We start from the raw sequence: 23,818 nt of genomic DNA on the forward strand, positions 1-23,818 counted from the left end.
GTGTCTTTCTGAGTCTCAGGCTTCTTGTCTATAAAAGAAAGACATTGGACTGAAATGTCACTCAGTAATCTCCATGCTTCCATCTGGGAAAACATCAACACATCTGTGGTTCAGTACATCTGTGCTGACCTGTCTAACTGATTCTTCTTTTGGGTTCATGTTCCTAGAGTATAGTGAAAACATTGCCAGCGCAAGGTGACAGTTGTGTGGGAAGAGGTCTGAAAGCTGCTGGAGGGTTGTAGTTTGCTATGAAGAAGTGCTGTGCTGTTATTGCTCAGTGTCATAAACTCCCCCGAGGTCCTGTTTCCATTTGTACTCTGGAACAGGTATAGGGAGTGGAAATTCAGGCACAGCAGGTGTGGCCTTCACAGGTAACCCCAGTAGTGATGTGCACTGGACTAGATTAGCCTATCTTTGAATGCAAGTCCTGACTTGATTTTGTAGCACTATTTCCTAGGTCTACAATGACCATTGAAATGGTACTCAGTACCCTTCATCCCAGACAGTGTTTGGAACTCATTTACTAATCTAGTGACCAGGGAGAATGTCCCACTGGGAGGCCCTTGGCTTCCCATTTTCACTCTTTGAGTTACTTCCTCTCTTGGACTAAAAATTTCTTGGAACAATTTTTTTTCTTTTTACTGTACTTTGGATCAAACTCAGGGCCTCATGCTTGGCAGCACTCTACCACTTGAGCTGACAGCCCTCCCCACCCAGTCCTTTTCTTTTTAGTTTGTTTTCGAGATAGGGGTCTTGCTAATTTGCTCAGGCTGTGATTCCCCCTAGCCCCTCTACCCCCAGAAGCTGGGATTACAAACTTGACAAATCTTAAGGGAAATAATCTTGTGGTTAAAACAAGTGTTGGTTGTGTTTAAGTCAGCGTAAACAAGATGTTTAATGGGCTGGACTGTGAGTTGAAAATATGCCACCATAACACTGCCCATCCGGGTGCCCACCCCACTCACAAGTTAGGGTTCCTTGTGTTACCCGTGAGATGACACCAGGAGGTTTCTCCTTAAGTGATAATATCGATGTTTTTGACACTGTTTTTTAAAGAAAGAATCCATTGTGCTTTTCTGTTTCATTTTTTTCCTGAAAAAAAACAAAAACCAAACCCAAACCCAGAAATGACATATTTTGGTAGACACAGGGCTTGTTGTTAAAAGCATTTGGTGAATTCTGCAGAGTAGGTTAAATAGTGTCAGTGATTGGATGAAACTGGTGTGGACTTCGTGGGAGGCGAGGGGGCCAATTTTTATCCTGGGAATTTTTCCTTTCAGTTTTATTGGCTGAGAAAATGTTATAAAATATATTAAAATGCACCTTCTCTGCTTCTTATTAAATTTAGCATGTTTTTTTCTTTTTCCCAACCTTAATGAAAAATGTATCAACCGAATCACTTTACAAGAGTCAGAAATTTCAAGTGCAAGTTTTTTTTTTTTTTTTTTTAAATAGTCTCCTTTTAAATAAAATTTAAATGAGCACTCCCTGGTGCTCCTTTAACACAGGGCATTTGCACTGGCAGGTCTAGAGATTAACCAGTGAATGGAAATTCACTGATTGGAAATTACCTACTTCAGGTACTTTCAAAAATAAAAGTGACAGCTGCTTTTTAAGTAGTTACTGTTTGCTGTCCACTCTTCTTACTGCTTTATTTTTCATTTTTTTTTTTTTTTTTTTTTTGGTGGTGGTACTTGAGTTTTACCACTCTCGTTTTACAGAGGAGACTAAGGCTTTAGAGTGCTGGGGAACTTTCTTAGAATAACAAACAGAGAGAGAGAGAGAGAGAGAGAAAGGACTGACAAAGAATGAGAATATGAATCTGACTCTTAAGTGTTTTATGGTCTGTGGGTTGATTGATTTTTCCTTTGTGTGAGACACTGTGACTAGCACTTGAATGCATGATCATTTAATCTTTATAGCTAGATGGTATTATATTTATCTTATTGATAAGGAAATTGAGTCTTTAGAGAGGTTATGCAGGATCACACAAATAAGGTTTGGTTGAAGCAGTTAATTTTGAAATGGGGTAAGACTAGAGCATTTTCCTTTTGTGATTAGTTTAGACTATCCTAGGAAACCCAAGATTTAAATGAAGCTTAAATTACTGTTTTTAAAGGAATTGAAAAGTCTCAGTGTCACTTGTTTAGAACATGGCTTACTGTATTACATATTGATCATTAAAGATTTGACAACTGTTGACTTTCTGAAATTTCGTCTTGATTGGAAAATAATTGGTATTATTGTAAATCAGTTTCTTCCCCTAAGAATGTAGGTGAGAAGACATTTTAAAAGTCTGAGGTCTAGAAATATTATGATTTCATGTATGAAAAATGAGACCTGTTGGAACTATTTCAGGAATGGGAGGGAGGTAGGATAAAAGAGAATGATGGAGGGGTGAATGTAGCTATGATCTCTCATAAGAACTTTTGTAAATGTTAAACAACATTTACAAAATGTACAGTACAACAATAATGATAATGAGGATAAAGTCTCAAGTCTTAGAAGTGGAGCAATTGAAGCAGGGAGAGCAGAGAGACAATTTTCCCTTCTAAGTAGTGCTGCCACACATTGGGTTGTGCTGGGGAGATCCTCTCCCTGAATTTAGGCTGGGTTAGGACGATCTGTGCACTTGGGTTGTGTTAGGCAATCTTTGCATTTGTTTGTACAGGAAAAAAACTGGATTTCCCTTTGTGATGGAAGTGGAACAGAGGAGTCTCAGGGAGGCCATATTGGGGGGCAAGACTGGGGCTGACCCTGAGATCAGCAGGGGGGCACAGAGGAGAGGAGTATCCATGAGGTTAAGGAATCCAGAGGGCAAACATTTGCTTTTCCAGGCAACCTGCTTCTTTTATTAATATCGTTGGTAGTAACTCTCTAGGTGAAACTCCATTTGCTCGGCGGGGTGCTTTAGTCAGTTATTCTTTCATAGTGTATGTTCTTTCACTTAGAATCATCAGCAGATGTAAAATCATATCCCCCAGTCAGCTATGTGTACCTGTCCACTTGTATTCCTTAGCCCTAGTTTATCTGTGTAGATTTGCACTGACAGATCAGTGTGAATTTAGTGGTTGAGAGGTGTAGACTTTATCCTAACTGTTGTCTTCTTTCATTTCACTTGTAACCCGAAGCCTTAACTTTCCATTTGGTCCAATGAAGAAAAAACTTAAAGTCCCAAGTACATAAAGGTGTGTGTTTAAGACACTTACCTCTTAGAGTTTCTTGAAGGGCGGTGGTGATGACTTTCCGGTATTAATTTGTTGGCAGGTGAGTTTCTTCATGCATTTCCAAAGAGAGGGCTTTGATAACTGGGTGGAGGAGGGAGCTAGAGGTGCGGAGGTGGCATCAAGCCAGGTGAGCTCTTCTGAAAGGCTGTGTCATACCCATGAACCAATTGGAAAGAGAAAGGAGTGCAGCAGAATGTAGCTGGAGATGGCTCTTGTTGAGGCTGATGGATAGAGATTGGGAGAATCTCAGTTTGAGCCCAGTGTAGGCAAAAAGCATGAGACCCTATCTGAAAGCCTAAAGCTCTGGAAGGGCTGGAGACGTGGCTCAAATGGTAGAACTAACGTCTGCCTAGCAAATGCAAAGCCCTGAGTTCAAAACCCAGTATTGAAAAAACCCAAAACAAAAAATAAACACTTGAAATGCCTGCCAGTTGTATGAGTTCCTCTGCTAGATTGTGGAGTTCTGCAGGCCAGGGCTACTGTCTGCCTGTTGTCCTCAGAGGAGGGAGCCCAGCACTGGTGTGTCACCATTGGTGTGATGGTTGCCTGTGTGAGGCAATCTTTCCTTGGGCACAGCAGGCTTGGTAGCATCTCTCAAGCACTATAGCTCTGTATCTGTCTGATTTGATGTGATCAGTTCATAAAATTCACCCAGAAAATTGGACATTGATTACTAGGCATTACCTGTGCATAGCAGGCTCATAGCAGGCTTCTTTGTGGGCTTTTTTAGGTTTTGAGTTCTCATGACTGTCTAGCCAACACATGGTCTTGTTTACCTAAAATGACTCATATGTGGACTGTGTGATGGAGACACAGATCTGTTGTGGAATATGACATCGCTTAGCTCTGTTACAAACTGGAGCTGGTGCTGTGACTTCTTATTCTTTTTAGTGTTAGTACATGATGGGACAGTCCTCCTACATGTGGGGTTTATTCAAGATGTTAGAACTAAGGTAACGGCCATTCCCGTGCTGTTTCTAAACTCAGGCTTCTGTTTATTTATATATGTTTTACAGCATTGGGATTTGTACTCAGGGCCTTGCTCTTCAGTGTTCTGTCACTTGAGCCATGCTCCCGGCCTTTTTGCTTTTAGTTTATTTTTTAGATAGGGTTTCTTGCTTTTGCTCAGGCTGGCCTTGGACCTCTACCTCCTGTATAGCTGAGATTACAGGTGTGCTCTATCAGCCATTTTTTTTTTTTTGAGATAGGGTCTCACCAACTTTTTGCCCATGCTGGCCTGTAACCACAATCTTCCCATCTTCACCTCTTGTGTGTAGCTGGGATTGCAAGGGTGAGTCACCATGCCTGGATTCGTTTATAAGTTCCCATGACCCAGCTCATTGTTATGCTTACTCACCTAAGGATGGTGTTTTTCTTCTAGGCAGGTGCTCTACCACTTGAGCCACTCCACCAGTCGGGATGGTGTTTTTCTTTGTGGCTTGCATGTAAATTCTTGGTACAAAAAATCCTGTATCACTCCTTTGATGCTAAGACCTATTTTATATAGATTGAGTATTTGTACTGGAAATATGAAATCTGAAATGCTTTAAAATCTGAAACTTTGAGTGCGAAGAAGCACTGCTAGTAGAAAATTCCCTATCATTAAATTCAGTTTCATGTCTAACACTGTTAAAAATACTCTATAAATTACTTCAGGCTGTGTGTATCAGGTGAATTTCATGTTTAGACTTGGATCCCTGAGATACCTTGTCACGAATCCAAATGTTCCAAAATCCGAAAAATCCTAATTCTCCAACACTTTTGGTTCTTAGCATTTCAAATAAAGGATAAATAATATTTAATGGCCTCATCCTTCTTCATAGTAAATAAGTAATTTGTAGACAGTCAATAAATAAGCAAATGTACTTTCAAGGTAGTGCATAGCTGGTGTGCACTTTTGAGTCATTTTTTTGAGCAAGTAGTTTGGAAGCCTCTTTTTTTTTCTCATTTTCTCTGTGACAGCCTCACGTGATATGTGCTGTTTGAGGGGGAGGTTGAGAGGGACCAGTGCAAACTGTGAATTAGACATGGAATGTTCCTTCAGGAGAAGGTGGCTGCCTGCAGCCCTGGTATGCACTCCTTCAATGCCTCTTACTCTTAACGTATCTTATTTCCTAGTGTTGAGGTACAAATCTGATTGTAAAAAATTAGCATTTCTTACACTGGGTCAGTCATGTGTGTCCGATTTCTGTCTCCTTTATGTGAAAACCAATGAAGCCTGGTTGAAAGACAGTGAGTCAGTTGCTGTCATTATGAAAGGAAATCAAACTCTGAGCCCAGGGCGTTGCACAGGTCCATGAAAATTCTGCCCCAAATAGTCAGGCCATCTCAGGTGATGAGGGAGTGAGGCTGGGCCTGGCTCTTCTTAAAAGGCTCAGTGTTGGCTGGTGAAAGCGGGGACGAAGTGTACTAAGTCAGGCATTATTAGCAGAGTGATTTGGGTGACAGGGACAATATAAGTAGAAGACAGCTTGTGTTGATAAATAGGGCTTGGCAGTTAACACTGATTTTCATCTTCAAAACCATTTATACATAGGGTCTCTCCGGAGGATCGGTGAGTCCAGGCTATTTTCAGGCTGCGTCTTAGGAAAATGGAAGCAAGCCATGGTTTTTCAGAGAGCTTTGGCCCTGACTTTGGTTGTGTTCCTTTCAGATTCCTTTGAGATTTTTCCATTTTGATTGAAATATCATGAAAGGTCTTCGATTAGGTTTCCTGTGCTCATTTTGGAATTCCTAGAGTGTGAAATGAAGCAGCTCGCTGGGTGATTTAGCCGTGCTAGCTTCCCAAAGGCAGGGAGAGCAGGCCTGGCATTCCACGAGCTTTCAGTTTAGACGTGAACATTTTATTTTCTTCCTGGAGGATGCTGTCTTTTTCTGAGCCTTTGGAAAAAAAATAAATGAGTGCTGGGTAGCAGGCCTTGAATTATGAGTATATCATCAATTAGAACAAGTGTAAGTTTCTTGAACTACTTTACGGCAGATCAACGTGGAAAGTCTAAATAATGAGATGACTTTAACTGCAGCGCACCTTATGTGAGTCCTAAGCCTTTGTGACCTTCACAATGAGGGGACATCTGAATGATTTCTGATGTTAAGGTAGCTTTATTATTCCAGTATAAAGTTTTACTTTTCACTTAAGCTTGATAACTCCAGTTTCACAGTGATAGTTAACATTTATTATGTCTAATAAGACAAAATCAAGATGGAATAGTGGTATATTAGAGCCAGTTTAGGAAAGAAGAGAATTTGACTCGTCACTGCAAACCTGAACTTGGAGCTGGATTTGTCTGCACTGATTTGGATTTCAGAAGGAGGTCTTAAGAAAGTGGGGTGCTCGATTCTGAATCTGTGACAGTAGACAGGAGACAGCCAGCCCTCTGTATTAGAATATTGGAGAGTTCTGGATAATTTGGTTAGCCCGAGAGCAGGGATTTGAAGTCTATAATATTGAAGTTTCCTTGCTGGATGGCAAAGGAGGTCAACAGCCTTCACCTATGTGCTCACATATATACCTGTCAGCCTTTTCATTCCCCACTCTGAAACAAGTAAGCCATAAAGCATTACCAAACTGCTGAGGTAGGGAAGTAATAGAAAAAGTAGAAACCAGAGCTAACAGGGAGAAAAAGGACTTTTCTTACAAAGGAGTGTGATGTTAACTTGATTGGATTGAGAAATGCCTAGGTGGTGTCTGTGATGGCATTTCCAGAGCCAGTTAGGTCATGAGGGCTTTGACCTAATCCATGGGTTAAGCCCCGATGTGCTCATATTACGATAGCATTAGCAGGAGGTGGTGATAGGTAGAGGTGGGCCTCGTTGGAGAAAGTATGTCACTGAGCGTGTGCTCTTGAGGGCTGTGTCTTTCCCTGGCCGCTTTCCCTTCCTGGCTGCCATGGTGTGAACCACTCTGCTCTGCCAGGCCCTTCCCACCATGACAGACTCTGACACCTCTAAAACTGTGAGCTGAAATAAATCCTTCTCTTAGGTTGTTTATGTCAGGTATTTTGTCACAGAGATGAGAAAAGTAACCAATGCAAGAAGAGAGGAAAGTCAAAAAAATCATGCATAGCGTTAGGGATATAATGGACTTTGTGTCTGTGTGTTGAGAATGGAACAGAATGAAAAACGGTAGTATTACGTGGGTTAAAAAGAGTTTTGAAAAATAAAATATAAAACTCAGTAGAAGACTAGGGAGAGATTTGAGGAAACAATCTTTTTTTAAAATTTTTTTCATATGTACATACAATGTTTGGGTCATTTCTCCCCCCCTTCCCCCTGCCCCCTCCCTTACCACCCACCCCCTCCCTCCGCTCCCACCCCTTTGCTACCAGGCAGAAACTATTTTGCCCTTATCTCTAATTTTGTTGTAGAGAGAGTATAAGCAATAATAGGAAGGAACAAGGGTTTTTGCTGGTTGAGATAAGGATAGCTATACAGGGCATTGACTCACATTGATTTCCTGTGCGTGTGTGTTACCTTCTAGGTTAATTCTTTTTGATCTAACCTTTTCTCTAGCTCCTGGTCCCCTTTTCCTATTGGCCTCAGTTGCTTTTAAGGTATCTGCTTTAGTTTCTCTGCGTTGAGGGCAACAAATGCTATCTAGTTTTTTAGGTGTCTTACCTATCCTCACCCCTCCCTTGTGTGCTCTCGCTTTATCTTGTGATCAAAGTCCAATCCCCTTGTTGTGTTTGCCCTTGATCTAATGTCCACATATGAGGGAGAACATAGGATTTTGGTCTTTTGGGCCAGGCTGACCTCACTCAGAATGATGTTCTCCAATTCCATCCATTTACCAGCGAATGATAACATTTCGTTCTTCTTCATGGCTGCATAAAATTCCATTGTGTATAGATACCACATTTTCTTAATCCATTCGTCAGTGGTGGAGCATCTTGGCTGTTTCCATAACTTGGCTATTGTGAATAGTGCCGCAATAAACATGGGTGTGCAGGTGCCTCTGGAGTAACCTGTGTCACAGTCTTTTGGGTATATCCCTAAGAGTGGTATTGCTGGATCAAATGGTAGATCAGTGTTTAGCTTTTTAAGTAGCCTCCAAAATTTTTTCCAGAGTGGTTGTACTAGTCTACATTCCCACCAGCAGTGTAGGAGGGTTCCTTTTTTCGTGCATTGGAGGAAACACTCTTGATGGTGGATTAAAAACTAAAGTGATGGAGAGTAAAAGGGGAAATTAAGAGCCCAGCCTTTGAATGGATGAAATAGTAGAACAAAAGAGAAAAGGGTGAGGAAAAACCATCCTAGAACTAAAGAAAATGAATTCCAGTCTTGAAAGAAGTCACTTGGTGCCTCCGAGCTCTCCAGTCGATTGCCGCCCGCGTCCCTTCGGTGGAAGCTGTGGCGGGCAGTGGAGGGAAGTCCCCGGTTCTGACAAGGTTGTTTTTCCAGTGTAAGAGTTCTTTACCCACCAAAGCCATAGCTTAGAACATGAGAATAGATGAAGCTCCAGAACCTGTCCACATAAATCATTTCTCAGGAAGCTATTGGAGAATGTGTTCCATCAACAACAGGGAGGAAACCAGGAGGGAAGAAGAGAGGAGAGCCTAGAAAAAAGGAGGTGAAGCAAAACCTCAAGATGAGCACCTGTGTACAAGCCTGGAAGCTTTACCCAGCTCAGAGCAGAAAAGGTGGACCCTGCTTCAAATTGCAATGAGTGAAAGATCCACGTGCTTCAGTTTATGGAGGGGAGCAGTTAATGGGAAATTTGGATTCGAATCAAGTATAACTGAGTAGAAAACTAGGGACAAGGGAAAAACTCCAAGGAAAAGTTGTGTAAGAAAGGAGACAATTCTAGTGTACACGTGGCCTGGCGGTGGCATGTTTATAGCACTGCAACAATGCAGCCACATCTGTTGAGGAGGATGCGGGTGTCAAGATGTTGGCAGGGGTGGTATGACTACTGGGACATTACCTTTAATGACAGAGGCTGAAAAATTAAGAGACGCTGTGTTATTCTGCCTGATGGAGATGAATGACAGAACAGTCGCTGAAAGTTAAAAGGGTTTGACTCAGAAAGAGGGCATTGGGGAAGGAGAGAGGCAGGCAGGGGAGTCTGTTGTTTTTTGGGGAAGAATCATTGTATAAGTTTGAGTTATTTGGCTTTTAAAATTATAAGTAGGTATAACTCAGATATAAAAAAAATCACCCACAAGCATGAGGACATTATGAAAGTGTATCTAGAGATTTTATAATCCGTTGTCCTTTATACTTGAGACAACTGGGGCCTATAAAAAATAATTTGTCCAGGCCAGGTGCCGGTGGCTCACACCTGTAATCCTAGCTACTCAGGAAACAGAGATCAGGAGGATCATGGTTTGAAGTCCGCCTGGGCAAATAGTTCTCGAGACTCTATCTAGAAAAATACCCAACCCAAAAAAGGGCTGGTGGAGTGGCTCAAATGGTAGAGCACGTGCCTAGCAAGTGTGAGGCCCTCAGTTCAAACCTCAGTACTGCCAAAAAAAACCTTTGTTCCGATACTTAGATCTGTTAAGACAACAGTGCAGCCATGAATAATTTGATTAATTCTTACCACTGTAACTCTCACTTATAGAGCACAGGTGTGCCTGACTGTAGCACTGTGGCTTTGGAAGTATCTCCCAAAGGCGTGGTCACCAGCCTGTGGCTTCACTGGGAGGTGGCGGAACCTTTAAGAGCTGGGGCCTAGTGGATGGAAGGTCATCAAGGATGTGCTCTTGAAGGGGATATTGGAACCCTGGTCCCTTCCTTTGTTTCCTGGCTGCTCTGAGGTGAGGTGCCTTTGCCACCATGATGTTCTCTGCCTCACCACAGGTCAAAGTAAACCTTTCCTCCTTTTAAGTTGATTATCAGGTATTTGGTCACAGTGACAAAAGTAGACTAACACAGCCTAGCTAAGCTTGACCTGTAAAACCATTGAATTGAGTTTATTGGCACTCTGTAAGAAATCTCCTTTATAAAACTATTTCCAGAGACACCAGCCTTCCTGTCCTCACATTTAAATGACTTGAAGAAATATTTATGTTTTTTAGTATACCTGTGATAGATATCCTTTGTTTGAAGAATTATTTTTATCTTTGCAACAACCCACATGTAATTTCCTTCTTAGGAAGCCATGGTTTTCAAAGTGTGGTCCTTGGACCAGCCACTTCAGCATCGCCCAGGAACTTGTGAGAAATACAAACCATCAGACATCTACCCAGATGTATGCAATCAGGAACTCTGGGGGTAGGGCCTAACAGTGTGTGTTTCTAGACCTTTAGGTGGTTCTTTGTATTTTGAAGTTGGAGAAACACTGAAATTCGATGAAATTACAGGTGGTGCTCACCTCCTCACTTTGTTTATCAGTTAGGCTCACACTGAGACACCCTGTTAGAACAGTCTTGATAACCAGGTGATTTAAAAGGCACATAATGCTTGTAGGGTTGGTTTGTTAGGATTTGGAATTGACTCTGTATCAGCCGCCCAAAGTTAGAACAGTTCATCCAAGAGAGGAGCTGTTTTCCTCTGCTGTAGTGGTCTAGGGCCTGTTGTTCTCCAGAATCAGGCCTTCCTTTGCTGTTTGCTTCATCATCATGGGGACTGTATCTTTGGGTTCCCAAGGGAGTTTAGCAGGTGGATGGCGAAGTCATGTTCCTTTGACCTGAAGTCCAGCACATTAAATCCTGCTGGCTAGAGCTTAGTGGTTTGGTCACATCTGACTATAAGGAAAGCTGGCTGTCTATTTTGGTTAGCTGGTGACTTTTACTGTAGACAAAAGAGAAAATGGACATTGGGGGGAGTGTCTCTATTGCAGGCTGGTGGAATGGCTCAAGAGGTAAGAGTGCCTGCCTAGCAAGAGTGAGGCCCTGAGTTCACACCCCAGTGCCACCAAAAAATAAGTTTAAAAAGTCTCCATTACAAGTAATTTCTGTTTGTCTATGCACATTTTCAGACACATTCTGTTTAATTTGAATGTGCTGTGATGATAAGGTCATTAGAGACTGGGTTCCCAAGCCATGCAGAATCATTTTCACCCATCCGTAAGCCCACCTTCAATGACCCTAGGTTTGATTTTTGCTTCACAAAGAGGGATCACTGAACAATAGTTATGGTTCCTGTTTCTCTGATTCTTCTCATAAGTAAATGAAGCTTTGGTGAGCTAAAACATAGCAGAGATGGTTAAGAATGTAATGATATCTGATAGAGACAGGATGTAAATACCTGATGAGTGGGAATGAACTGGTAACTGGAGTAGGGAAAAGAGGAGGAGCACAGAGGAGCAACTTGCAAAATATGTGAGCAAAAATTCTCCATGTGTTAAAAAAAGTTTAATGTACAGCTTGAAATTCCAGAGGAGTTATACTTCTGGCTTCTCAGGGTCAGGGAGGACTTTTTAAGAATGTAAGTTTTAGAAGTATTGCAATTGATATATTTGACGAAGTTGAAAAAACAAAAACCTAGCATTCCGTATGTCATGAGAAACCACTCAAGGGCAGATTGGGGAAAATCTAATAGTTTTATGAGATGAAATATCTGTAGCTCTTAAAAATCTGTAAAATAGATCAGGCATGGCATCACGTGCCTGTAACTCCAGGTACTCAGGAGTGGAGAGAGGAGGTCCAAAGTCAACCATGGCAAAAGTGTGAGACCCTATGAAAAACAAAGCAAAAAGGGCCGGCGGGGGGGTGGGGGGGTGGGGGTGGGGGGTGGCGTGACTCGGGTAAAGTGCTTGCCTAGCATGCACATGTTGAGTTCAGTCCCCAGTATTGTCCCCCTACCCAAATACGTAAAATATGCCAGCAGAGTTAAACGATAGGAAGCGCTTGAAAGCGCTATCCCGTGAGAGTTGTGAAGGTCAGGAAAAAAACTTGTGTTTTGAGCATCAAGTTGAAAAAGGTGGAATGCAGACCATGTTCATGGATGGGGAGGAGATGGGTTTCGACATCTCTCCTGCACGGGAGTCACAGTGCAATGAGCCCGGCTCTCTGGACAGCATTTCAGCATGGTTAATCACAGGCCTTGACTTTGGCCCCATGGTGTTGGATCCGTAATCTAAGTTCTGGGATTCCATGTGCAGGAAACATCAGAGATGTAGGATGCATGACTGGAGGGCGATGACCACAGCTTGAGTTACAATGATGAAAAACCCCAAACAAAACAACTTAGTTAGCAGAAGAGGTGTGGTCAATAAATTACCCCACTCCTATCATAAAAATTAAACAAGCATTTCAAAGAATTATAGCAACAAAGAAATGCTCCCTATAAATGTTAAATGAAAAATAGATCGGAATTCTAAACTCTGTATGAACTGAAAAATGTGCCCAGAGAAATTGTCAGGAGAAGGTATTATAAAAGTGATTTTCTGTAGGTGCTAGGGTTACATGTGATTTTTAATTCACTCCTTTATGTAATTTTATTTCCCTGGATTTCTGTCAAGATGTCTATCTTTTATGGAAAGGAAAAAAGTAAACATTGTTGAAAAAGTCAAAGGGTGACTCACTATTTACCAAAATAAGTAAATTTTGCAGCCACTTGGGTGTATATAAACCTTAGCGGAATACCATGTGTCCTCATGAGAGCCGTGTGAGCTTTGAGCGCACTCATTCAGGTGTTTTTCTCTTTGGTGTCTGTGCTGTTACCTTCCAGTTCTATTTAAAAAGGTCGATTGAATGCACTGCCTGACTCTACAGCCCTATGCCTTTCTGTACCATCTGGTTTGACACAAATGAGAAAGAGTTGAACTACTGAAGAGTCATGACAACTTTGGCAAACTTTTTTTTTTCCCCATTCAATAAGTGTCATAGAAGCCACTGGTACTTGATGAATGACTTATTAATAGTTATATTCATGGGCTTTTATTTTTCCTTTACGGAAAAAACTTAGTTCCTGACAACATTTTTCAAGTGGAATGACTTTCTTCAGTTAATAAATGAACGAGAAAAGGAAATCCTCTCAGTGTGACACACATAACTTCGTTTCTAAGATTGCTTCTCCTTTGAAATTGTATTGATGTAAAATTACAGCACATTCAGTAAAAACCTAGCACATAGGAAGTTGTCTATGAGTTGCTTGTGGAATATTAGAAGAAAACCAAATCTTTTGAAGTTTCTTAGGTCTTAAAATTCTTATGTTCTCTTCTAACAAGCTTGACATTATTAAATTAAATTAAAAGTTTTCAGAGAGCCAAGAACTAATGGTTATTTAGGACATGTTCCAAACTCTCAGATATTTCTTACCAGTGCAGTGATCCAGCAGGCCTGTCCAGTACAGCAGCCACTGGCCACACAAGGCTATTTAAATTTAAGTTAACTAAGGTTAAAAATCCAGACCCTTAATTGCATAATTGCACTAGCTGTATTTCATGTGCTCAGTAGCTACGTGGGGCTGGTGGCTACCATACTGGACTGGACAGGTGTAGAAAGTTCACTTGGGCCGTGTTGGTCCAGAGACATTCAATAGCAAGTAAGACTCCAGTGATTTCTGATTAGTTTTTGAATAATAGCTAATGAGTGTACTCCCTCACTCATTTCCTCCCTAACAAGGCTTTGCTTAGCTTGTGCTGAAATTAGCTGTATACTGTAAATATGCCCCAGGTGAAGGAGGGAGACAGGATAGAGTTGAGAGTGGAGAATGCTCATCGTATTAAATTTGGTTCTGGTAAATGGATAATCCAATGAAGGAAATATACAATTAATACTAAAAATACCTAGAAGATTCGTGGAATCTTAGAGTTGGAGAGGAACTTTGACTGCATCTCAATCAAGCCTTCTTGTTTAACTGATGAGAACTCAGAGGTTAAGTAATTTGTTTATGTCACAGCTAGGTAACAGCCTGCTGTTCGAACTCTCCAAGTTCAATTCTTTTCACTTGGCCAAGGTAGCTTTCGTAAGTAGTTTCTGTGCTGTAATTCTGTGTTCACCAGCTTTAGAAGGAAGAAGAGAGAGCTAATTGTAGTACAATTTACTTTAAACAAGATCACAAAGTATATTGTACAAAGCAGGAAGTTCTCTTCAAAAGCCCAGCCTTTTGAACCTTCTTTATATATCTTCGGAAGAAAATCCTATTGTAATTAATAGATACTTTGACCTTGAAGTTAAATACAGTAACTAAATCAAAAGGGGATAGAGGATAACTCAGTGGTAGAGTGTTTGTATAGCACGCATAAGATCTATGTTCAATCCCCAGTGATACACACACCACACACACACACTGAAAAGGAAATATGCTTCCTTTTAAAAAGAGCGACTTTTGTGGTTAAGGTATTATTGTTAGGAAAAGAATTTGCTTTTTTAAAATAGCCTGTTTGTATGTGTATGTGTATATGTATATGTATATGTGTGAGTGTGTGTATGTGTGTGTGTGTGTGCTGGAGATCAAACCCAGAACCTCACACATGCTAGACAAGTGCTATCTGCCACTTGACCTGCAATCCCAGCCCAAAATATCCTGTCTTTATTTTGCAAAGCTTAGGGATCAGTTGTTACTAGTAAGTCTTGCCATTTAAAGTAAAATACATAAAAAGGAAAGCAAATAGAAATTTCTGTGAAGTGGTTTGTCATTCTCATACGTAATGTGTTCCCACAGAATTACCTGTTTTCACAGGTTCCATTAGGTGCCTAGAACTGGCTGTGGCAAATGAGGTGATTTACATCCTTGCGTCTGGGACTACATGCTGTGAAAACATTGCATTTTGCTACGATTACTTCTACTGTAGTGTTGATTGTACTTTTCAAATACTGCTTAAACTTGTCTCGTTTATTCCTTCTTCACTTAGTTCCGACCCTCTCCTGCACCTTCTTGTTTTTAGTCTTTTTGCATCCAGCCCTGCCCCCTCCATCCATCTTGAACATGGCTGCTGGAGTGAGAGTGATTCTTCCAAAACAAATCTGGTCATTTCACTTCCCAGAATGACATCCCGCAGTGTCCAGTGCTGCCTGCAGGATAACATGCGGGTGCCAGTCCTTATTCTGGGAACCATTCTCTTATTTGGACTCAGCCACCCCTCTGTTCTCCCCAGCCCCACCCTCCAGCCTGTGTTTGGTATCACTTCCTGAAGTCTTCTTTGGTCACCATCCAAATAATCATCGTCCCTTCTCCTTGCTCCCATAGTTTTTTTTTTTTTTTTTTTTTTGTCTAGAGCATTGATCATATTCTAATAGACTATATACTTTTCTCACTTAAAATTACTGGCTCTTTCTCTCAGTTAGGATGCAGTGTCTATGAGGGCAGGATATTTTTTGTTTTATTTTTGTTCCAGATGTCTTCTGGTGTCTGACATTAACAGGGGATCAGTAAATATTTGGGAAGAGATCAGAAGGATTTCTCTTGCCCACACAGTCCTGTTTCCCACCCTCTACATTGAGCCACCTGAGAAATTTCACATGGTTTGCTAGTCACAATGTTTGCCATTGGACCTCTACATCTACTGTTTTTTCTACCCTCCTGAATCCCTAAGCCTTCTGTTCACTATTGTCATCAACTCCCCTGAGCCTTTTCTGCACCCCGCCCCCTGTGCTCACCTCTGTAGTGACTTGGGTTCCATCTTGGCCTTGGGAACTAGATTGGTTGACAGCCATCGGTGTTACATGTCTGTCTCCAGTGCCCTGGGGAGTGTCAGCATCCATGAATCAGACGCTCCATTAATATGTACACAACAAAAGTACCTACACCGTGAAATTGCATATTATTAATAGTTACCTGTCCAGAGTTCAGTCATTAATTTTTGCGGTGCTCTGGATCCAGCCCAAAGTTTCACACAAGTGCTATACCGTTCTTCTGTCCTCCCCAGCCCACAAACAGTTCCTATCTTCTGACTGCTTTTATGGAGGACAAACGCTGGTCTGCAGATTGCACTAGCCGTTGTTCCCTAGATGCTAATGGTGATAGAGATAAATTGGTAGGTATTGCTGCCCACTAAAAGATCCAGGCGTAGGACACGAGAACTTGTGATCCCCTAGCAGCCCTTGTTCCCCTGTGCAGGCTACTGTGTGCAGCCCCATGGGAGGAAGTCCCTGGAAGTGTCTGAGACGAGGCACAGGCGTATAGGCTCCTTCCCCATGCTTTTGCTGACGCTTGGTGTTAGGTAACATTTGCTTCTGTGCCTGCTTCTTGAGTAGGTTTGGTTTTGTGGAAGAGGTGTTTGCTGCTCACAAACTCAAGTGTCCCTACCGTAATGAGTTTTGAGAGATGCTCAGGGAAGTTCTGGGAGTTAGTCCACAGGCTAACGTTAGCCAGCCCCAAGGATAAATTGCCAGGCTTGCCAGTGTCTTCTACCAGAAATAATCTCAGCACCCATCTGTCTGTCCAGTGGGTTCCTTTATTTGGTGTTTCCAGCTAGGCTTTTGAAAGCTAAGCCTATCAAGTGACCACTACGGATATGAGATAACTTCAGGTTTTGAATTAGTAAGGAAAAAGCAAACCCTGTTTCCATGTAGGTTCAAGTCAGTTCTGTATATGTCATATGTTTTTATACTGTCTGTGACATGACCTTCCAGAGGACTGAGATTAAGGAGTAAGTCTTCTTCCAGTTGGTTTATTATATTCCTCACTGCCACAACGCTTCCAGAAGTGTACATGGGTCTGTAGATACGGTTTTTATCAATCCTTTATGTGATTTTAAACAACCAGAAGAACCATTTTGAACCTCGTACTTGAGAAAGATTCTCATTTTTTATGAGAAAACACTGATTTAAAGTTTTGCATCATGGATGTTGACTTCTACTCAGAACATATGCCCTCAGTTTTGCTTCAGAAAATATAAGCCTCTGTGCTCACAGAGTGTCGCATGCATGAAAGAAAGTCTGTGTTTACAGGTGCCTTAGCTCTTTGATCGTCACTCCATTTGTTTTTTGGAGGAACTTGTCCTCATAGATGCAAGATGTCTAGGTTGCTGTTTAAAGAAGCAGTGGAGGTATTTTTATAATTCTTCTTCTAAAATAGGTGTTTTCTTTCTTCATATTTTGATTGGGAAAATAGCTTTATATCCTCCCCACAGTCTCTGGGTAGTATTTTATATGCAGCAGGAAGACAATTAAATGTGCATTGAACAAAAGTCCACTGCTGGGTACCTGTACATTTCAGTCTCTTCTTGGCTACTTCGGGCAGCTGTTTCCAGCCTGTTGCCTAACATTGCACACACGAGTAACACTTTCATGGCCTTTGATTTTGACAAAAGCTCAAAATGTTTTCCAGAAAAGTAAATAGCAATAGCGCCGTGTGTACGTGTGTGTGTGTGTGTGTGTGTGTGTGTTAAGAAGAGTGTGATACTCTTAAAGACAACTTACTAGTACATGAGCCTCACGTTATTCCATGGTTAAATACAGATCCACCATATTCTTCTTTTCTTCGTCTGTCCTTCCCCTTTTCCTGACTTAAAATTTTACCTACATGTGAAATAGAGGAGACCATTGAATGAATGAAAGATTTAAAGATACCACGTGGGAATGCTTCTGATGTCTCCTGGGCTCTGATCCAGGTGAACTAGAGTGTAGCAATGTGGGAGAACAAGCTCTAAGTTTTACCTCTTTTCCCCCAAGACATATTAGAATGCAAGTGAGGAAAGGCAGTGCTGTTATAGGAGAAGTCTTGCCCACTTCTAATCTGTAAAAGAAAACCACACCAATGTCGATACTATAACTGCTTTTGTACTGGATCACTTGTGACACACGGTTTCTTACTCAGTCAGGACACCAGGTACTGCTATACCTGTGTGGGGATGACAAGGTTGGGATGGGCTTGCTCCTTTCCAGCTTTCAGAGAGAGGTGGGGGAGGGCTTTCCATGCCAGATTGAGATAGAAGTTCTAATTGTTGGTCAAAATGTGTTCATTTTAGTGGTGCTAATAACTTCAAGAAAATTGCTGGTTTTGCTTTGCTGTTGACATTTGTTGTTGACCTTGTGTAGATTAGTCTTTATTCTTGGTATTTTCTGTGACCAACATTATATTGCATCCTAAATGTTACAGTGACTTGGTAGCACCTCTGACAGGATTGTAGAGGTTTTGGAGCGCTTAAAAATGAATTAATATGATTGGTGTGATTAATAGTCTCTGATTTTTGTTTTTGGTTACCCTTAGATAACCCTTCCTGCAGGATGAATTAAGGCGAGAGGATAGTTAATCGTCAGGCATGGAGAGCAGTTTGTCCGTTTCCAACATGCAAGACTCTTCTTCACCCTTGGAAAAACATGTCGGCTCAGCTAACGGCAATGGAGACCTTGATTCAGGTATGACTTTGCTCGAGTCTTTTGGTTTTTTGGTTTATTGATCAATAGCTTCCTGAAACGTTCTGGAAACCATGGGGTAGCACTTATACCTTACTAGACCTTACGCACTGCCTGTGCCTGGGATTTTCTGTCCTGTCTAAGCAGTATGTCTAAGGGTACAGTCTCTTTAAAGTTATTCAGACTGTGGGGTCAGATTTAATATGACTATATGAGATGCATGGGCGAGGTTACAGTGAGGTGACACAGTACGTCAAAATCTCAGTGGAGTAAGCCAGCAAAGGTTTCTAAATCATTACATTGTTCCCAACAGATGTCCACGGGTGCTCTGTTCCCTTTAGTCACTGTGTACTGTCCTACAGTGTCACATCTCAGCACAGTGACCAGGGTTGGTATGAACCAGTAGTTCAGTGGTGTAGATGAGAAGAGAAATTGCCAGTTTTGCTCACAACTTCTGGCCAGGAGGTAGTCCAGTGTTTCTGCTGCTGCAAGGGAGACTGGGAAATAGAATCTTCTCTTAAGTGTCTGAGAGCTAGAGATGGGATCTGCTCAAATGTTAGATGTCTCTGACTCAAGACACATATTTTCAAAAACTGTGTAACATGAAAGAAATTGAGGTCATGTGAATTGGTGGTGAGGTGTTCCCACCCAGGGGTAAATCTGGTAACCAACAACAAAAAGCACAGCCTTTGATTGAATTTTAATATTTAATGAGTTTGTAAACATGTCTTTTAAAAATATTTACACAAGAAGGGGTTTATTTAAAAAGGATGCTTTGTTAAGAAGAATTGCGGTACACACGAGAATATTAAAAAGGACAACACAGCGCTGTGAATCATAAACGATTACTCTCTGAATTCGTATAAAAATGTGCATTAACTCAGTGGGAGATTTGACTTCCTGAAGGAGTGACCAAGTCTGTCTTCGAGGTTTGATTGGGCTAGTCAATGACACCACAACAGATGGCTTGGTATCACTGAATTGACTAGATTATGTTTCTTAAACTATGCCTTCCTCTGGACAAAACCTGAAATAACTAAATGCCTTAGTAGGATAAAAGATACGAATATTTTCTTCAAAATCAGCTCAGCTGGCCCCCTTTCAGTTTTTCTACACATAAAGTGTGAGTAAGAAAACTTCTCCTACAAGTAGAGCTGAACCCTTGTCCTCCAGTGGGAATAGGGGAATTCTTTTCTGAGAGGGCATCAGCCTGTTGACTGAAGTTTCATCCTAATTCTTTCCTTTTTTTTTTTTGTTAAAGTACAATTTTGCTTCTTTAGAAAGTCTAATGTTTTCTGGGCGAGGTTATTTTCCACTTCTGGAGGTCCTGAGCACTTACCGTATTTTTGAAGTATATCATCCATCCCATTGCGTTTATTATTACATCATTTTCAACAATGCATTTTCAAAACTGTTTCAAAGCCAAGTATGTATTGGCTTTTCATTTTCATGCAGTGCAGTAGATCTCTCTGGCATAAGTAGTTTCTGAAACTCATGAATGATAGCCTGCTGCCAGGAAATTATTTGCACTGACCTTTCCTTGAGAATGGTTCCATGGATGGGAAGTCTGAGAGTGTGATGGCAGTGACTGGGGATTCCATGCCAGAAGCCCATCCTATACTCACTCTATGATGTGTTCCCTGCTCTTGTGTGGTAGATGGCCTAAGTCATACAAGATGTCCAGATCTTTAACACAAATGATATTTCTAAATAAGTCTAAAAATCTTTTATGTTTTTCCGATACTGGCCTAGGTTTGGCACTCTGGCTAGTCTGTCTCTTCTCTTTAGAATTTGCATCTGTACTTGTATGAAGAAAAAACTTTTAGATGGTGCTATAAATGTTAAAGCAGACTCTAAATCTTTGTGGAGTGCAGAGGCTGACCTCATTCTAGAAAATCATGTCTGGTGAGTGGCTCAAGTGACAGAGTGCCTGCCTACCAAGTGTGAGGCCCTGAGTTCAAATGTCAGTACTGCCAAAAAAAAAAAAACCACTAGAAAATCCTATTGAGTTTTGAGCATTTAAACTACTAATGATGTAGTTACATATGAATTTTCAAGTCATTTATTATTATTTTTCCAACCTGTTAATACATAAAATATTTTTAGTTGAAAACATCTGTGGGCCATGCTGAGGGCTGTATAGAACCTTAAAACCGAGGGTCTTTTCTGGGAAGAGTTTTTAGGTAAGATTTATGGATTAGATGTACAAGAGAAAGCAAATTCAGTGTTCTTCAGTAGATTCTAAGTGGGCTTGTGAAGTAGAGACAATAGCTGTGTGAGCATGCACTCAAAGTTTGAGTCCTTTCCATGTGTTAATTCACTTAGGCCTTCAACACCCAGTGAGGTGGCCACTTTCGTTGTCATTATCTTGTAGGTGAGAAAACTACAAAGGTGAAGCCATTTGGGTGGTGTGTGTGAGAAGCAGGATGTAATCCCAGGCATCCTGAGGCTATGGAGTTGGTCCAAGATGTCTGGGGAAGGGTGCCTCACCCTCAGTGTAGGGATAAGTCATAGGAATCCTGCCCCACCCTGGTCCCTACTTTATGGGACAGAGGTGCAGCTCAGATGCTTTCTCGTTCATTCTTCCACTTTCCTCCTGTGTGTTGCACACATTATGTCATCTCCCTAGCAAGTGACTCCACTTCCCTGAGAAAACCAGGGACTCATAGGATGGGAACTCAACCTGGAGGCTCCAGGATGTTTTTCTCTTTGTGGCTCAGTTGTCCCTACCCTGCATCCCCAGCTGCTTTGATTCCTCAGGGGAGGTGACAGTCCCTCCATGACAAAAACTTCAGCTGAAGCAGTGGACTGTAAGTCTCACTGCCCGTTATTTACTACTTTTTTTTTTTTTTTTAATCTTCTTTTCTTAAGGAAAGTTCAAATCCTAGTTAGCGTCAATCGCTGACACTCAGGTCCTGTACATGAAACTGCCACAGTATAAAATGACTGCCTCCCAGGAACACGGAGCTGTGCCTGGGGTAAGCACAGGTGGATGCATAACCCAGGACTCCAGGCCTCCCAGCAAGCGGAGTGAACAGCAGTGCCCTGTGAGGCATGGGAACGGGGCTCCCCAGAGGTCCCATGGCTGGAGCTCAAGGCATCTTCAGTGGCTGTGATAAAAGCAAGCAAGATAGTTTGCTGACACAGTGATAAATAGATTCCTTGACATTGTTGTAGGCCTGCTCAGTGTAATTTCCTGATGAAGTCTGTAGATAAAGTGGTGTTGCGTGTCCTCACTGGGCCAACCCCTGGGAAGAAAGACTTATGCTGGAAATGTGGGTTTGCATCGTATTTTTGGCACTGGGAATTTATTAACTGCAGAGCCACAGGCTCTTCTGTTTGGGAAGAAAAGGGGTGAATGTTCTTAGAAAAACTCAGGACGTGCTGGGTGCAGTGACCACAGTCTCTAATCCTAGCATCTTGGGAAGCAGAGATCCAGAGGATCACATTTCAGGACCAGCTTGGACAAAAAGTTCGCCAGATTCCCATCTTCACCAGTGGCTGGGGCATGATGGTGTGAGCCTGTCATCCCAGTCGCATGGGAAGCAGAGATGGGAGGCTTATGGCCCAGACTGGCCCTAGTATAAAGCAAGACTCGGTCTCAAAAGTAATCTTGCAAAAAGGGCTGGTGGAGTGACTCAAGTTAGAGTCCCTGTCTAGCAAGCGCGAGGGAAGAAAAAAGAACTGACTAGTTCTGTGAGTCAATACTAATATTCCCTCTTTTGAATACTTGCTGCTTTTCTCGGGTGGGTGACTTTTCCTTTTTTTTCTCCCCCAAGAAAACTGAGTTTAGTTGGGATAGCCAGAAGGATCTTTTGTGTTCTGGTGACCATCACTGACTATGGGGTCCTACACTGTGAGTTCAGATCCAGGTGTGGCAGGTGGTCTGAGTTCCTTTCTGAGTTATTTGTAGTATTGCTCACAATTGCACGCTACTCCTTATGCTGGTATGAACTATCCGTATTTAAAGAAAGAAGGTTTAATGCCTTCTTTCTGTCTCTTCTTAAGAGACACTTAAGAAAATATCTAGCACCTAAGAATGTATTCAGTAAGATTTTGTTCATTCAGACTCTGCAAGTCCCAGGTCCTTTATTGGGTAACAGTTATGGGTTTTAATATTCAGCTTTGCAAAGTCAGCCTTATTTCAGATTGTAAAATGGAACAAATCCAAGATTTTATTACTTAAGAAAAAGATGTATGGGCTGTTTGTTTATTGCATTTTTCACTCTAAAGTCACTTGTATTCTAGCTTTTTAATAAGGTATCCTTTTTATGTTTATTATGGAATATTGTGGTCCCACAAATAGCTGTCTGTTTTCTAAAACTGGATTGCTGCTAATGAACACTCCTGTTTTCTTTTATAAATTGTGAAATTTTCTTAGTAGCTTTTCATACTCGGTTTTCATGACATCATGGGGAAATGCCTCCCACTGGTTCATTTATGGTGGTGGGAGATTGTCAGAGTTTCCTTGATAAAATGTTTATGGGTTTCAGAGGTTTATGAATCAGCTGTAAATATTTGCTCTGGGTTTATGAGACCTCTCCTCGTAAACATTGTGTGTGTTTATCTATTGCTCATTGAAATGTCTTTAGAGAATAAATTGCTTGTAGCACGTAGCCCAAGAAAGGTTGTATGTGACAGCTTCTGTACATGAGTAAACCTAAATTTTGTATATGACTTTATTGTTCAAACAGCATGGTTAAAGTCACCAGGGTGTTTAATTTTTGAGTCCCATTCTGGGTCTGACTTTTGGGGTACTTTATAAAGTATTTCTTTGGGCCAGCCAAGAGTGACAGGGCCATCTTCCTGATTCTGCTAGAGAGACACAATGGAACCCTCTCACATGGTCAACTTGATTTGTAGTTTGTACTAAGTTAAAATGTGGTGGAAGCACAATTTTTGGTAAAACACTAGTAGTGTTGATTAGAACTGTATGAAGAATAAGGAGCTACAAGAAAAGGTCTGAGAGCTGAAGTGAAAAGAGTTAGGTCCTGGAACCACTGATGTGAAGTGGTGGAGCCATCAGCTCTGTGGTTCATTGAGAGTAGGTTCCTTGGGACCTGTAATTCTGGATACTGGCAGCAGCAGACAGGCCCTGATGGTTCATCCTGAATCTGAATGAATGTTTGTGGTATGAAGGGATGAATCACTCAACAACAGAGCCCTCTCCATTTTTCAACAGCTATCATAGTTCTCAGGTAATACCTCTTGCCTCCTTAGGCCCAAGACTCAGTTCCATGCCTATGTCTTCTTGTAGCTTCTCTTCTTCGTCTCCCTGGATTGGCTCCAGGAACTCTATGCTCTCTGTTTTCCTTTCAGTGCTGGGTACTGCCCCCCATCCGTGTGTCTGACTATGGAATACTTTAAATGTTTCCCAGCACAGAGTAGCAGATGCATCAGCCT

The 23,818-nt window shown here is 41.6% G+C and overlaps 1 protein-coding gene across 6 annotated transcripts in view; it reads left to right on the plus strand.

The window, feature by feature from the left end:
* Positions 1 to 23,818, plus strand: part of Sfmbt2 (Scm like with four mbt domains 2) — a 201,636-nt gene that overhangs the window by 7,011 nt on the left and 170,807 nt on the right. For all 6 annotated transcript variants that reach the window (XR_012442179.1, XR_012442180.1, XM_074056710.1 and 3 more), the window contains exon 2: positions 18,270 to 18,418. Coding sequence is in view for 4 of the 6 variants with exons in the window: in XM_074056710.1 (XP_073912811.1) it covers positions 18,322 to 18,418 (97 nt within the window). In the remaining 2 variants the exon portion in view is untranslated. The remainder of the gene's footprint in view (positions 1 to 18,269; positions 18,419 to 23,818) is intronic.

Source organism: Castor canadensis, chromosome 15 (assembly GCF_047511655.1).
Source record: "Castor canadensis chromosome 15, mCasCan1.hap1v2, whole genome shotgun sequence".
In the NCBI taxonomy this organism is placed as follows: domain Eukaryota; kingdom Metazoa; phylum Chordata; class Mammalia; order Rodentia; family Castoridae; genus Castor; species Castor canadensis.